Source organism: Pollachius pollachius, assembly GCF_949987615.1.
Source record: "Pollachius pollachius genome assembly, chromosome: 3".
NCBI lineage: Eukaryota > Metazoa > Chordata > Actinopteri > Gadiformes > Gadidae > Pollachius > Pollachius pollachius.
In genome coordinates, this window is record NC_136936.1 from 315,079 (window position 1) to 329,867 (window position 14,789).

General features: G+C 56.7%; 1 protein-coding gene across 2 annotated transcripts in view; it reads right to left on the bottom strand.

The window, feature by feature from the left end:
• Positions 1 to 476: 476 nt before the first annotated feature.
• The window catches only part of ppp1r37 (protein phosphatase 1, regulatory subunit 37), a 46,313-nt gene continuing 32,000 nt past the window's right edge, over positions 477 to 14,789 (bottom strand). Inside the window, exons 6-14 of one of the 2 annotated variants that reach the window (XM_079733143.1) lie at positions 13,587 to 13,706; positions 12,333 to 12,483; positions 11,040 to 11,195; positions 10,823 to 10,935; positions 10,476 to 10,617; positions 9,610 to 9,776; positions 7,611 to 9,528; positions 2,605 to 2,693; positions 477 to 1,918 (exon numbers count right to left, since the gene is read on the bottom strand). In XM_079733143.1, coding sequence (XP_079589269.1) covers positions 2,614 to 2,693; positions 7,611 to 9,528; positions 9,610 to 9,776; positions 10,476 to 10,617; positions 10,823 to 10,935; positions 11,040 to 11,195; positions 12,333 to 12,483; positions 13,587 to 13,706 — 2,847 coding nt within the window. In that variant the 3' untranslated portion in view covers positions 477 to 1,918; positions 2,605 to 2,613. The remainder of the gene's footprint in view (positions 1,919 to 2,604; positions 2,694 to 7,610; positions 9,529 to 9,609; positions 9,777 to 10,475; positions 10,618 to 10,822; positions 10,936 to 11,039; positions 11,196 to 12,332; positions 12,484 to 13,586; positions 13,707 to 14,789) is intronic. The other variant, XM_079733142.1, reaches the window with a different exon arrangement.

Below are 14,789 nucleotides of genomic sequence, written 5' to 3' on the forward strand. Positions count from 1 at the left end.
TCCTCTGAAGTGATGACTGTCTCCAGTAGACCAGCAGACCCCTCCTCCGCTGCTCCATCTCAGACCCGTTGAACTGAGCGGGGTGGGGTGTGAGGGGGGTGTGAGCACTGGTCGGGTGAGAGCGGGGGTGTGAGCATTGGTCGGGTGAGAGCGGGGGTGTGAGCACTGGTCGGGTGTGAGGGGGGTGAGAGCACTGGTCGGGTGTGAGGGGGGTGTGAGCACTGGTCGGGTGAGAGCGGGGGTGTGAGCATTGGTCGGGTGAGAGCGGGGGTGAGAGCGGGGCAGTGAGCGGGGGTGTGAGGGGGGTGTGAGCGGGGGTGTGAGCGGGGGTGTGAGCGGGGGAGAGAGCGGGGGTGTGAGCGGGGGTGTGAGCGGGGGTGTGAGCGGGGGAGAGAGCGGGGGTGTGAGCGGGGGTGTGAGCGGGGTGTGAGGGGGGTGTGAGCGGGGGAGTGAGCGGGGGAGTGAGCGGGGGAGAGAGCGGGGGAGTGAGCGGGGGAGAGAGCGGGGGTGTGAGCGGGGTGTGAGCGGGGGAGTGAGCGGGGGAGTGAGCGGGGGAGAGAGCGGGGGTGTGAGCGGGGGAGTGAGCGGGGGAGAGAGCGGGGGTGTGAGCGGGGTGTGAGCGGGGGAGTGAGCGGGGGAGTGAGCGGGGTGTGAGCAGGGGAGTGAGCGGGGGAGTGAGCGGGGGTGTGAGCACTGGTCGGTGTGAGCCTGCAGGTGCTGCCCCTCTTGAACACAACGCTCTTCGTGCTTGTTGTCATAACTGCATTCTCCTGCATTTGCGTTCATTCGTTCCAACATTGACTTAAACCCTTCACCCGAAGATATCTTTATTACTAAGCCCCTTTTCCCAATCAAGAGAAACAAACACCTAATCCAACAGGACATTTACACCAATGGGGCAAGTCGCTTAAAGCAAAAACCCTTAATAAAGAAATAACATTAAACACAAAAGGGGAGGGAGGGGAATAATCCACACAGAGAGAGGCTCATAGATCTATAAAATAAATACAAAAACAATCGATTTCTCAAAGCAGCAAAACAAAAGCCAGGATAAAATTCAAACTAAGAATGAAGTAAAGGCAACATGAATCACGGGGGGGGGACGACGCTACTAGTGGAAGACGGAATAAAGAAGGTCAGGAAGGAAGGAACAGGGGACAATCTACTCGTATCAAGACGCCATATGTGTCCCCCGCAGCCGTGAGCAGGTGGGTTGGGTGAGGGGGGGACACATGTGAAGCGAGACCACGTTAAAGTGTCTGCGATTGGATTTGGTCGGCAGATTTGAAGGCCGTACAGTTTGACTTCAATTAACAGCACGACTCATTAGAATGACTCTGAGGACAGTAGTGTTGTAGAGAGGGGTCAGGGGTCAGGGGTCGGGGTCAGGGACACAGCAAGCACAAGAGGGACACTTTCAACAACTTTCTCAACAAATTTTCCCTCGGGGGCCAAACAGATCTGTGAACATAGAGACCCTCAGGCTGAGGAACCCAGCGAGGAAGACGCCCGGTTCCTGGGAGCTCCAGTCAGGGTGGGCTGACTCCTGACAACACCATACCACACCTGTTGCGTGGGGGGGGGGGGGGCCTGTATTCTGTAGTCTTTGGTTAGTGTCATCAGCCCCCCTCTTGTGGTGTGGGGGTCTTGGGGCGTCGATGGAGCAGAGCGCCTGACTGTAGGACCTCTTCCTGGGGCTCAGTAGAGGGTGTAGTGTGGTGCAGGTGGAGCTCTGGTGCTTAGTGTCAAAGCGTGGTGATGATGGAGTTGTTTTCTAAGTCTTTCTGTCTGAGATGCTCTATCTTTTTGGTCTATTTATGTTGGTATATCTTTATGTAAGGTGTTCCAGCCGGCGGAGGGTCTGGCGGAGAGAGGTGACCATCTGAGGAGAGGCAGACCGAGGGTCCCACGACGCAGCCTGCAGAGGACCAGAGGGGGGACACAGGGATGGAGGGTTAAGCCTGCTTTGGTAAGGGAAGGGTTACCCCCCATCTGGAATATATCTGATAACCACATATCGCTGTCACTACAGTACGGATGTTCATAGAACCAAGTGCCGAGCACTAACCATCACTAGGTTAACCAATTCCCCGCACACTACAGAGGCAGCTAGTGTCAGACGCTACACCATGCTCAGTGCTATCCTAAAGCCGGAGCGCCCGGAGTCTGGGGTACCAGGGTTAGGGTAACCTGGTTAGGGTTAGGGTTAGCTGGGTTAGGGTTAGGGTAACTGGGTTAGGGTTAGGGTTACTTGGGTTAGGGTAACCTGGTTAGGGTTAGGGTAACCTGGTTAGGGTTACCTGGGTTAGGGTTACCTGGGTTAGGGTAACCTGGTTAGGGTAACCTCGTTAGGGTTAGGGTAACCTGGTTAGGGTTACCTGGGTTAGGGTTACCTGGGTTAGGGTAACCTGGTTAGGCTTAGGGTTACTGGTTAGGGTTACCTGGGTTAGGGTAATCTGGGTTAGGGTTACCTGGGTTAGGGTAACCTGGTTAGGGTAACCTGGTTAGGGTAACCTGGTTAGGGCAACCTGGTTAGGGTTACCTGGGTTAGGATAACCTGGTTAGGGTAACCTGGTTAGGGTAACCTGGTTAGGGTTAGGTTACCTGGGGTCTTCAGGGCGCGTCTCTCTGCTCCGTCTCCAGGCTGGCATCCAGCAGCATGGTCTCCACGTCCGGCCCGCAGCTCACCCTCACTGTCAACAACACAACACAACATCACAACACAACACAACATCCCTTTACTGTCTGTCCTCACCCTCACTGCCAACAACACAATACAACATCACAACACAACACCCCTTTGCTGTCTGTCCTCACCCTCACTGCCAACAACACATCACAACACAACACCCCATTACTGTCTGTCCTCACCCTCAGTGCCAACAACACAACACAACATCACAACACAACATCCCTTTACTGTCTGTCCTCACCCTCACTGCCAACATCACAACACAACATCACAACACAACATCACATCACAACACAACATCACAACATCCCTTTACCGTCTGTGCTCACCCTCACTGCCAACAACACAACACAACATCACAACACAACACCCCTTTACTGTCTGTCCTCACCCTCACTGCCAACAACACAACACAACATCTCTTTACTGTCTGTCCTCACCCTCACTGCCAACAGCACAACACAACATCACAACACAACACATCATAACATCACAACACAACACAACATCCCTTTACTGTCTGTCCTCACCCTCACTGCCAACAACACAACACAACATGACAACATCCCTTTACTGTCTGTCCTCAACCTCACTGCCAACAACACAACACAACATCACAACATCCCTTTACTGCCACATTTATATTGCTAAATAGGCAGCGTCAGGACCCTCAAAACGAAGACCCGGGAAACAAAGACTAAGGGAGTCTCTCTGCGGGAGTCCCTCGAGGAAGACCAAGGAAGCCACCCCTATTGTAGCTATGTGTCGTATTTCAATCATTGTCAGGATACCCACCCAGAGTAGACGCAACCCTAGATCACCATCTCGGCGCAACCCATCCAACCCACCCACCGCCCTCTACCTACACTGACCTCAAAGTGATGGGAGGACTGGAACTGCCAATCAGCAGTCGAAAGGCAGACTCCATCTCGGCCTATGGCCTCCCTCATCACTATCCACTTCCTAGCCCTTACAGATTTGGACTTAGACTTGGATCACTCCAGAGAACTCTGCCACTCTTGCTGCCCTCTCCACCGCCTGCTCGTTCTCACACCTCCTGAGACCATCGGGGAGAGGAGGGGGGCTGGACTCCTCATCTCTCACTTTTCGTCTTTCGGAGGAGACGTAAAACCAAGGTCGTGGCTCACTGAGGTCATAGAAGATCGCAGGGCACTTATCTCAAAGAGAAGGGGTTTCCCCGGTGTCCTGGCCCAACCAGGCTCATTCAATCTGGCCCCCTAATCATCCTTCTGTATAATCGGCTGACTCATTAATTCCCTCACTCTCCACCTCAAGCTGGTGTGTGGTGAGCGTTCTGGCGCAGATTGGCTGCCGTGCATCACCCCAGTGGGTGCTACACACTGGTGGTGGTGAGTGAGGTGCCCCCTTCACTGTAAAGCGTCTTTGAGTGTCTAGAAAAGCGCTATATAAATTCAATCCATTACTATTACCATCTTGTGTGGTCCTAAGTGGTCCTACCAGGTCCTTGCACTGGAACACCAGATCTGCATTTGACCTCCATGCTGTTATTGTCTCCCTTCCCATAAAGCTCTACATTGTGGTGATCTACCATCCTCCAGGTCCCCTTCGTGACTTCTACGACGAGATGGATGCCCTTCTCAGCTGCTTTCCAGAAAATGGCACACCACTCGTTATCCTTGGCGACTTCAACATCCTGCCAGAGAAGTTGCACTTGAATAAACAAACTTTTTCGCCACCTTTGACTTAACACTCTCCCCTTCTCCTCCCACACACAGGGCCGGGAACCAACTTGACCTGATATTCACAAGGTCCTGCGGTACCTCACTCTCTCTGTCACCCCGCTCCCTGTGTCTGACAATCACTTTGTTGCTTTTTCTCTCCCCTTGAAGTCCTTCCCCTCCCACCTCTGTATTCCTCACATCGTCACCACCCGCCGTAACCTTAAATCTCTCCCTCTACGTTTGCCCCAACTCTCCTGTCGTCACTACCTTCTGTCGAACGATTCTCTCAAGTATCCACCGAGGAAGCCTCCAACACTATGCTATCCTCCCTCTCCTCCTCCTTTGACTCTCTCTGTCCCTTCCACTCCAGACCTGCGCGATCCTCCCCCCCCCTCCTCCTTGGCTGTCTGAATATCTGCAGACTTATAGAGCAGAGTTGCGGGGCAGCTGAGAGGAAATGGAAGAGATTAGACTGTCCTAATGATCCATCTCACTATCTTCACCTTCTCTCAGATTTCACCTCCACTGTGTCAACAGCCAAATCTGCCTTCTCCCGGACTAGGGATGCTAACCGATGACCGTTTGACTGATGGTTGACCGTATCAACGTTAACCGATCCAAAAAAAATTGGGGTCAGTGTGGACTGTGGAGTTTGTGTTGGTTTCACTTCACACAAAAAGATGCTCAGATGAGGTGACTTATTGGAAGTTGGACGGACACCGCGTCTCTAGCCCACTGTTTAATTTCTCCTCAAGTCTTAATTATTCCCGCATGCAAGCGGCGGAGAATATGATCTCTAAATTATTATGGACAGTAGACTAAACGCTATAAGACTAAAGTTAGCCATCTCATTCCAAGATCTTTTTGTGTGAAGTGAAAAAAATTATCCCTCACACTCAATTTTTCCGTCTCCTCCAAGCTAACGGCGTCTCTTTGGAGCTGTCATTTTCTTAAATTAGCCGCTGCTATGTTTAAAATGAGCTCCTATCGCTGCCCTCTTCAGATTGGTCCCTGGTGAATCACGCGCAGGGTCTCAACCAGGTCCGCACCATCTCAGACCATTGTGGGCGTTCGAGCCCGCTCTCTACACACGGTCAACTTGCCGTAAGCATGCCTCGTGTTTCAATTCAAATACAGGTCGTGCCGCAGTTAGAGCCACTGCCTCTCACTAACCCTAACCCTCTCACTAACCCTAACCCTAACCCTCTCACTAACCCTAACCCTCTCACTAACCCTAACCCTAACCCTCTCACTAACCCTAACCCTCTCACTAACCCTAACCCTCTCACTAACCCTAACCCTCTCACTAACCCTAACCCTCTCACTAACCCTAACCCTCTCACTAACCCTAACCCTCTCACTAACCCTAACCCTCTCACCAACCCTAACCCTCTCACTAACCCTAACCCTCTCACTAACCCTAACCCTCTCACTAACCCTAACCCTCTCACTAACCCTAACCCTCTCACTAACCCTAACCCTCTCACTAACCCTAACCCTCTCACTAACCCTAACCCTCTCACTAACCCTAACCCTCTCACTAACCCTAACCCTCTCACTAACCCTAACCCTCTCACTAACCCTAACCCTCTCACTAACCCTAACCCTCTCACTAACCCTAACCCTCTCACTGGGAGAGTGTATGTGCAGGCGGCTGGCGCGGCTCCAAATGGCTGTTATTTCAAATAGCACATTTTAACCTGATCGGTTAACCAGTTTCAACCGGTTAATGAGGCTCTGTGGTCGGTCAAGAAAATTTTACATTTTCGCCATCCCTATCCCGGACCAAAATCAACTCCTCCGCCTCCAATCCTAGGCAACTATTTTCCATGTTCCCAAAGTCAGAGCCTCGTCCCTCTCATCTGTCCTTATTCTCCTCAACCTGTCAGCAGCATTTGCCATCGTGAACCACCAGATCCTGCTGCCATTCTGGCCGAACTTGGCATTGCTGAATCTGCCCTATCCTGGTTCACATCCTACCTGAAGAATCGCATCAGGTAACATGGAATGGCTCCTTGTCATAACCCTGCACTTGACACTGGTGGCCCTCAAGGCTCTGTACTGGGACCCCTTCTGGTCTCCCTCCATACCAGATCTCCCGCTCTGTTATCACATCACAGTTTTTCCTATCACTGCTACGCTGACGACACTCAGCTATTCCTCTTTCCCCTCATCTGACAAAGCCCTGATAGCAACAAGCGTAGCAGAATGTCTGGCAGACGTCAGCACTTGGATGACTGTCAATCACCTGAGGCTTAACCTCAACAAGTCTGAGCTACTCCTAATGCCAGGGAAAGACTGCCCACACATGGACTTAGTGGTCACTGTCGAGAACATCACTGTATCTCCTTCTCCAACTGCCAGAAACCTCGGTGTGGTACTGGACAATCAGTTATGCTGCACCGCAAACATCACCGCAGTGGCCCGATCCTGCAGATTTGCACTTTATAACATCCGCAGGATCCCGCCTTTCTTCACGAGGAAAGCAGTTCAGCTCCTGGTCCAAGCGCTCATCATCTCCTGCCTCGACTACTGCGACTCGCTCCTGGCTGAACTCCCTGCCTCCACGATTAAACCTTTGCAGCGTATCCAGAACGCTGCAGCGCGCCTCGTGTTCAACCTACCTAAGTCCTCCCATGTGACCCCCCCCTCTTCCAGTAAATCTACAGGCTTCCTGTAGTAACTCGCAGATTCAAGATGATGGTACTGGCATACAAGGTGGTCAATGGAACTGCCCCTGCCTACCTCCAAGTGTTGGTTAAACCACACACCGCAGCTCGGGCGCTCCACTCAAGCTACCTCAGTCGGGTACCGCCATTGCTCACAGCAAGCAAAGGTTGATCAAAGTCCCAACTCTTCTCTGTTTTGGCACCGCAGTGGTGGAACGAGATCCCTGCTGATGTCAGGACCGCAGAGTCGCTCACCAGCTTCCACAAAAGACTCAAAACTCACCTGTTCAGTTTACCTAGACCTATACGATATTCATAGTACTTAATTGTGTAGCATCTAAGTTCCTTCGTGTCGACTCTGATGAACAAACAGCGGTTGAGATTAACTTTGGTTCAGACTAACTTTGGTTCAGACTAACTTCGGTTCAGACTAACGTTGGTTCAGACTCGTGTCTCTGATCCCTTTGGTTCAATAGTCTTAGAGAACGTTTGACCTAAAGCCATGTGTAGTGGTGGCTCCATCAGAACATGAACCTTGGGCCTCACCGTGCTCCAGCAGACTGCCGGCTGCCTTGGGGCCCTCAGCCTCCAGCAGACAGGTCTCTGCCTTGGGGCCCTCAGCCTCCAGCAGACAGGTCTCTGCCTTGGGGCCCTCAGCCTCCAGCAGACAGGTCTCTGCCTTGGGGCCCTCAGCCTCCAGCAGACAGGTCTCTGCCTTGGGGCCCTCAGCCTCCAGCAGAGAGCCGGCTGCCTTGGGGCCCTCAGCCTCCAGAAGACAGGTCTCTGCCTTGGGGCCCTCAGCCTCCAGCAGAGAGCCGGCTGCCTTGGGGCCCTCAGCCTCCAGCAGGGCGAACTCCGCCCTGAGCCCGTTGGGCAGGGCTGCTGGCCCCGCCCCCTGCCCCCCCTGGTCTGCAACCCCCTCCTGGGGGGGGAGGTCGAGCTGGAGTGGGCTCAGAGGATGGTCCTCCCAGGCGGGCGGGGGCGGGCTTTCCCCTGGTGGTGGGCTGGGCGACTGCGCCTCCTTCAGAGTCTCAGGCACTTCCTGCATGCCTGCCTGGGGGGTCCCCACGCCCCCTACTGCCTGCTGCTGCTCGGCGGCGGGCATTTCATCCTCTGGACCCTCCCCCTGTACGTCCTCTCCCCCCTTGCTGCTCTCCCATGCTGCTGCTGGGGCTGCTGGCTCTGGGGGGCTGGACCACGCGGTCTGGGGTCCACTGGGGGTCTGGGGTCCACTGGGCGTCTGGGGTCCGCTGGGGGTCTGGGGTCCGCTGGGGGTCTGGGGTCCGCTGGGGGTCTGGGGTCCGCTGGGGGTCTGGGGTCCGCTGGGGGTCTGGGGTCCGCTGGGGGTCTGGGGTCCGCTGGGGGTCTGGGGTCCACTGGGGGTCTGGGGTCCGCTGGCGGTCTGGGGTCCGCTGGGGGTCTGGGGTCCGCTGGGGGTCTGGGGGGGCTCCCCTGGGTCTGCCTGAGTGCTGGGGAAGCAGGAAGTCTGGTTGGTTGGGGGGCCCTCAGGGTCTACAGTGCGGGCCCCCGCAGACAGGTCCGGTGTGAGCTGCTGGTTCCGTTCCTCCGCAGGGACCCGGGGCTCCGGTACCCCCTCAGGCCCCTCGGGGAGCATCAGTGGGGGGGTGGGGGGGGCCACAGGGTCCGCTGTCGCCACGGCAACGGGTGGGTTCTGGTCCGTGAGTCCCGTGGATCGTGATTCGCTGCAGGGGTCGTCTGTGGGGGGGCCGGACTCGGCAGGCGGCTGTCGCAGCGGGGTGGCCCCCGGACCGTCTGTGAGGGGGCAGGCGGTGGGGGCCCGTGTCCGGGTCACCTCGGGGCTCTGCCGGGCCGCCGGGTCCTGCTGCTGGTCGGGGGGGCTCTCCACCCGGGTCACCATGAAGACCTTGTGGCCCCTCCCGGGGCTGGAGACGGCGATGAGGCGGCCGGGGGAGGGGGGAGGCCCGCGGTGCAGGGGGGACTCTGTCACCGTGACGGCCGGCGAGGGCGGCGGGACGCAAGAGGCGCTGCGGGGGGGCGGGGCCTGGGCCCGGGGGTCGGTCTCGGTGGGGCCGGAGGAGGACTCGGCCTGGACCTCCTCCTCTTCCTCCTCCTCCTCCTCCTCTGTGTCCGAGTCCGACTCCTCGCAGAGAGGCGGGGCTTCCGTCTCGGGGCCGGTCTCTGCCGGGCCGACGTTCAACTCCGATTGGCCAGCGCTCGTCTCTGACAGGAGGCTGTTCTTCTCTGATTGGCGGTCTCCAACCTCGCCGTCCCCCTGGTTCTGGAGCCCCGCCATCTGGCGGGCGGGGTCCGAGGGCTCCTCCTCTGTGGGGGGGCCATCCTCGGTGGCGATCTCCGCCATGGAGGCGGACTGCCTCATCTTCTGGTCCGTCTCCTCCTTCTCCTTGGCCAGGATGAAGTTCCTCTTGCAGCCGTTCTGGATCTCGGCCAGCAGGGCGCGCTGCGTCTCGATGAAGCTCTTCACCTGGAGAGAGCAGGTCCACAGACGTTAGCCCTGGGGTCAGACCACCAACCCCCCCCAGTTAGGGTTAGGGCTGAGTCTTACCGTCTCCTTCTTGGGCTCGCGGTCCAGGTCCAGCCTCAGTAGGGAGGTGTTGACCTTCAGGGCGAGGGACAGAGCCATTAGGCCGCCCGTCTTCACTTCGTTCTCCCGCAGGTCCAGACGCACTAGCCGGGAGCTCTCAGCGATGAACTCAGCCACCGCCACCGCGCCTGGGAGAGGGAGGGAGGGAGGGAGGGAGCGTAAGGGAGAGAGAAAGTGAGAGAAAGTGGGAGCATGTGGGAACGCACGAGAAAGTGTGTGTGTGTAAGTTTGTGAGCGTGTGTGACAATAGTGTAGCACCACTACTACCAATGTTAACATTTATATTCTGCATATACATTTGAGTCTACTATCTATATTTTGTTTATAGGTGTATAAACACACTAGTGCTGTCAAAATGTATTTCAATCTTACAAAAATTACGCACTTTTCAGTTTTGTTTACTTCCTGAGGTGAGACGGCTTCATTTTTCTTCATTGATTAATCACTAATACTGTATAACACATATAAGTTGTACCTTAATATGATTCATGACGTTTGTTAGCTATGGTTAAATAAAAAACAATGTGCATCTCATGTTAATGAATACATGTACTTTACATCTGCTGCCATCACATCCACATCTAACCCTAACCCTCAATAAAAAACAATCTCATGTTAATGAATACATGGGTTAGGGTTAGGGTTAACCCTAACCCTAATACATGTACTTTACATCTGCTGCCATCACTCCCATCTGTCTTCCTCAGGGACACCCAGCTAGGAGGGGCCGGGGTTCTAACCATTCACACAGCGGTTAGGGTTAGGGTTAACCCTAACCCCCTCTACACTAACCCGGGTTAGGGTTAGGGAGAGCGGGGGGGAGCTACCTTCACAGGAGAGCTTGGTGGAGGCCAGGCCCAGACGCAGCACCGAGCGGTTGGAGATCAGGCCGTCCTTCAGCCGGTGGACACCCTCGTTCCCGATGGAGTTGTGGCCCAGGTTGAGTGTCTCCAGGCTCTGGGTGCACGGCTGGGGGGCAGAAGAGGAACCCAAAGATAAAGCGGGTTAACGGAACTCAGAACCTCATGTTGGGGACGTCCTGACCAGTGAGACGGCGTCCGGGGGACAACATGGCGTCTGTGACGCGTGAACCTGTGTCAAAGACGCCATGTTTTCACTCAGACCAGGGTGTCACTCAGACCGGGGTGTCACTCAGACCGGGGTGTCACCGTACCAGAGCGGCCGCCAGGTAGCCCATGCCGTTGTGCGTGAGCTGGTTGTTCCACAGCACCAGGGTGACCAGGCCCTTCCTCTGCTCCTTCAGGCCCTCACAGACGTAGGCCAGCCCTGTGGGGGGAGGGGGGGGAAGGGGAGACACATGAGCCAGCGCCGGTTGAACACGCCGTCTCCCCGCCGCTCCAGGGGAAGGGGGTCCCCTCCGAGACACTCACCCGTGTCCAGGATGTGGTTGTTGCGCAGGTCCAGGATCTGGATGTTGTAGTTGAACTTCAGCAGGTTCCCCAGCTGTGCAGAGTCCTGCAGGCCGTTCAGCTTGTTGTCCGCCAGGTACAGCTCCCGCAGGTTCATGTTCATCTTCAGCGCCGTGGCTGGACCAGAGCAAGACGGTTACACGAAGGATGCTCCACCTCCAGGGACATCTGCCCCCTGCCCCCCTGGTCTCTCAGGTCCCCCTCCCCCTCTCAGGTCCCCCTCCCCCTCCCGGTCTCAGGTCCCCCTCCCCCTCCCCCTCCCGGTCTCAGGTCCCCCTCCCCCTCCCCCTCCCTCTCAGGTCCCCCTCCCCCTCCCTCTCAGGTCCCCCTCCCCCTCCCTCTCAGGTCCCCCTCCCCCTTCCCTCCCCCTCCCGGTCTCAGGTCCCCCTCCCCCTTCCCTCCCCCTCCCGGTGTCAGGTCCCCCTCCCCCTCCCGGTCTCAGGTCCCCCTCCCCCTTCCCTCCCCCTCCCGGTCTCAGGTCCCCCTCCCCCTCCCCCTCTCAGGTCCCCCTCCCCCTCCCCCTCCCGGTCTCAGGTCCCCCTCCCCCTCCCGGTCTCAGGTCCCCCACCCCCTCCCCCTCTCAGGTCCCCCTCCCCCTCCCTCTCAGGTCCCCCTCCCCCTCCCCCTCCCTCTCAGGTCCCCCTCCCCCTCCCGGTCTCAGGTCCCCCTCCCCCTCCCGGTCTCAGGTCCCCCTCCCCCTCCCGGTCTCAGGTCCCCCTCCCCCTTCCCTCCCCCTCCCGGTCTCAGGTCCCCCTCCCCCTCCCGGTCTCAGGTCCCCCTCCCCCTCCCCCTCTCGGGTCCCCCTCCCCCTCTCTCTCAGGTCCCCCTCCCCCTCCCCCTCCCTCTCAGGTCCCCCTCCCCCTCCCTCTCAGGTCCCCCTCCCCCTCCCCCTCCCTCTCAGGTCCCCCTCCCCCTCCCGGTCTCAGGTCCCCCTCCCCCTCCCGGTCTCAGGTCCCCCTCCCCCTCCCGGTCTCAGGTCCCCCTCCCCCTCCCGGTCTCAGGTCCCCCTCCCCCTTCCCTCCCCCTCCCGGTCTCAGGTCCCCCTCCCCCTCCCGGTCTCAGGTCCCCCTCCCCCTCCCGGTCTCAGGTCCCCCTCCCCCTCCCGGTCTCAGGTCCCCCTCCCCCTTCCCTCCCCCTCCCCCTCTCAGGTCCCCCTCCCCCTTCCCTCCCCCTCCCGGTCTCAGGTCCCCCTCCCCCTTCCCTCCCCCTCCCGGTCTCAGGTCCCCCTCCATCTCCCCCCCCCCGGGGCCTCACCCAGCAGCATGAGGGGCCGTCCGGACAGGCCGGCGTTCTCCAGGTGGAGGACTACCAGGCTGCCGCTGATCCTCAGGGCCCGGGCCACAAAGGGGGCCGAGTGGTCCAGCAGGGGGCTGTTGCGGGCGTCCAGGTACTGGAGGGAGCTGGTCTGCAGGGGGCGACAGAGGGAAGAGGAGGATGATGACGATAAGGATCCTGCAGGCCACAGGCCTCACCAGCTCCTGGACGGGAGCGCTCCAACGCTTTAAAGATGGTTTAGTTCTTTATGACGCCCTCTGACCAGTGAGCAGATCTACCCTGCCCTGAGGGAGAGCTGTTTACCAGGCTGACCCCCGCCCTGAACACCGCAATGTTGGCAGATCGACTTTAGCACCTTTTATGTAGAATACATCTTTCAGACTTGAAGGAAAACATTTCATTTTTATATAATTCAAGTTAAACTGAAAGAGGTGTATGCAGGTTTAATAGAATAGTCGAATGGATAACACGATAAGCTAGCTTGATGCTAAGCTAGCTTGATGCTCAGCTAGTTTGATGCTAGCTTAATGCTCAGCTAGCTTGATGCTAGCTTAATGCTCAGCTAGCTTAATGTCCAGCTAGCTTGATGCTAGCTTGAGAGGAGGACCAGGATAGGGGCAATCCTCCACAGGCCAAACCACAGTACCTCTGGCGCCCTGCGTGACCAGTGGTGAACTAAATACTACCCCCTCACTCTCAAAAGCGTTTGAGGAGCTTGATTCTACTCTGGCTAAATGCTAGCAGGTCGCTGATGTCTGGTTTGATCCATGTTTTTGAGATTTGGCTGGCCTAGTTATTTGAATGGGATCGATTTGAGATGATGATAGCAGGCAGGACGGTGACTACAGAGACGATAGTGTGACACATAGGCCTTCCAGGTTTAGACACCGCTCCCTGTTCCCTGCATATACTGACATCAACCAGTAAGAACAAATGCTTAGACCCTGGCCGTAGACACAGACACGCACATCAGGGTCCAGAGTGGCGAAGGCCTGAAGGCATCTCATGTGACCTGCTACAGCACTGGCTCAGAGCTGAGGAAGAGTCTCCCCGTCCAACAACCTCTTCCTCACTTACGCTACTGGCTGCTTCCACTAGAACCACTGTTGGTTCTCTACCTCTCACTATACTGATGTGACCTCAAGGATGAAGGACATCACCGGCTGTGCTCTGTAGTCTTCCTCTGGTGACCCCGGTCGTTGACCTTTGGTGGGAGTGTGTGTGACCTCTCACCTTCCTCATCATGTGGGCGGCGGCCTGCCATCCCCGCGTGCCGATGTGTTTGTTGAAGGAGATGTTGAGGTGCGTGGCAGACTCGTAGTACTCAATCATATCGAACAGCGCCGACGCCCCCTGGTGTGCGCGCACACACACACACACACACACACACACACACACACACACACACACACACACAGGTTAATTGTGGTCTATGTGCCCTGTTCTCGACCCCGCAGCGAATGCTAGAGCTGGGAGGATATTGGCGGTGTTGCGCTGTAGCGTGTTGACAGTGTAGAGCGGGGGATGGTGGGACTGGTCGCCGTGGTAACAGACCATCAGGTCCTGCGCAGACAGCACATGGACGAGTGCACCTGGCACAGTCAGGCAAAGATCAAAAGAAGGAAAGTTTTGATTATACAAAATGGAGGATATAATAAATGTAGTAAAGGAGGGATGAGTCCGCCGGGGCAGAGCTCCTCCAAGAGGCTCCAGAGCCAGGCTTATGGAGTCAGGGCGGGGGCAGGTGAGCCAGATTATTGCTAATGATGTGGACAGGCTCCGCCCCTTCGACACCACACTGCGCCGTGATGCCACAGAGGGCAGGAAGGCCGTGGTTAGAAACTGCACCGTCTGTTCGCAGGCAGCGTTTGAAGGACGTTCGGTGGGAGAGACGTCCCTCAACGACCTGTGATGTAATACCACGGTCGTAAAGGTTGTTTTTCAAAGAGGGGACAAAGTCGTACTTGACGGGCTGCTCTGCATGTCTGTCACGGCCGCGACAACACGTCCATAATAACCTTTCCTCAATGTCTCTGTGGCCGACTGGGAGACAGAGGGGACGACGAGAGGAGCACTTCAGCATGACTCACCCATGACTCATCGATAGCAGCACCCAATAGGAGGAGCCAGTGAGGACATACAATGGGAGGAGCTAATGAGAGCATGCAATGGGAGGAGCTAATGTCAGGCTACAATGACAGCAGCCAATGGGAGGAGCCAATGAGATCGAGATGAGAGTGAACATTCACTAGTAACTTCATGACCATCTCCAGACACCATTTTGTGGAACTTCCTAACTTCCTCCATCTGTCTGAGCGTTAGGGTTAGCTAACCCTAACCCTAACCTCCTTGGAGAATGAGGAGTGCAACCCACTACTCCTCCAGTGAGCAGGGTGGGGCCAGGAGCGCCAAGCATTATACAGCTAAAGAGATCAA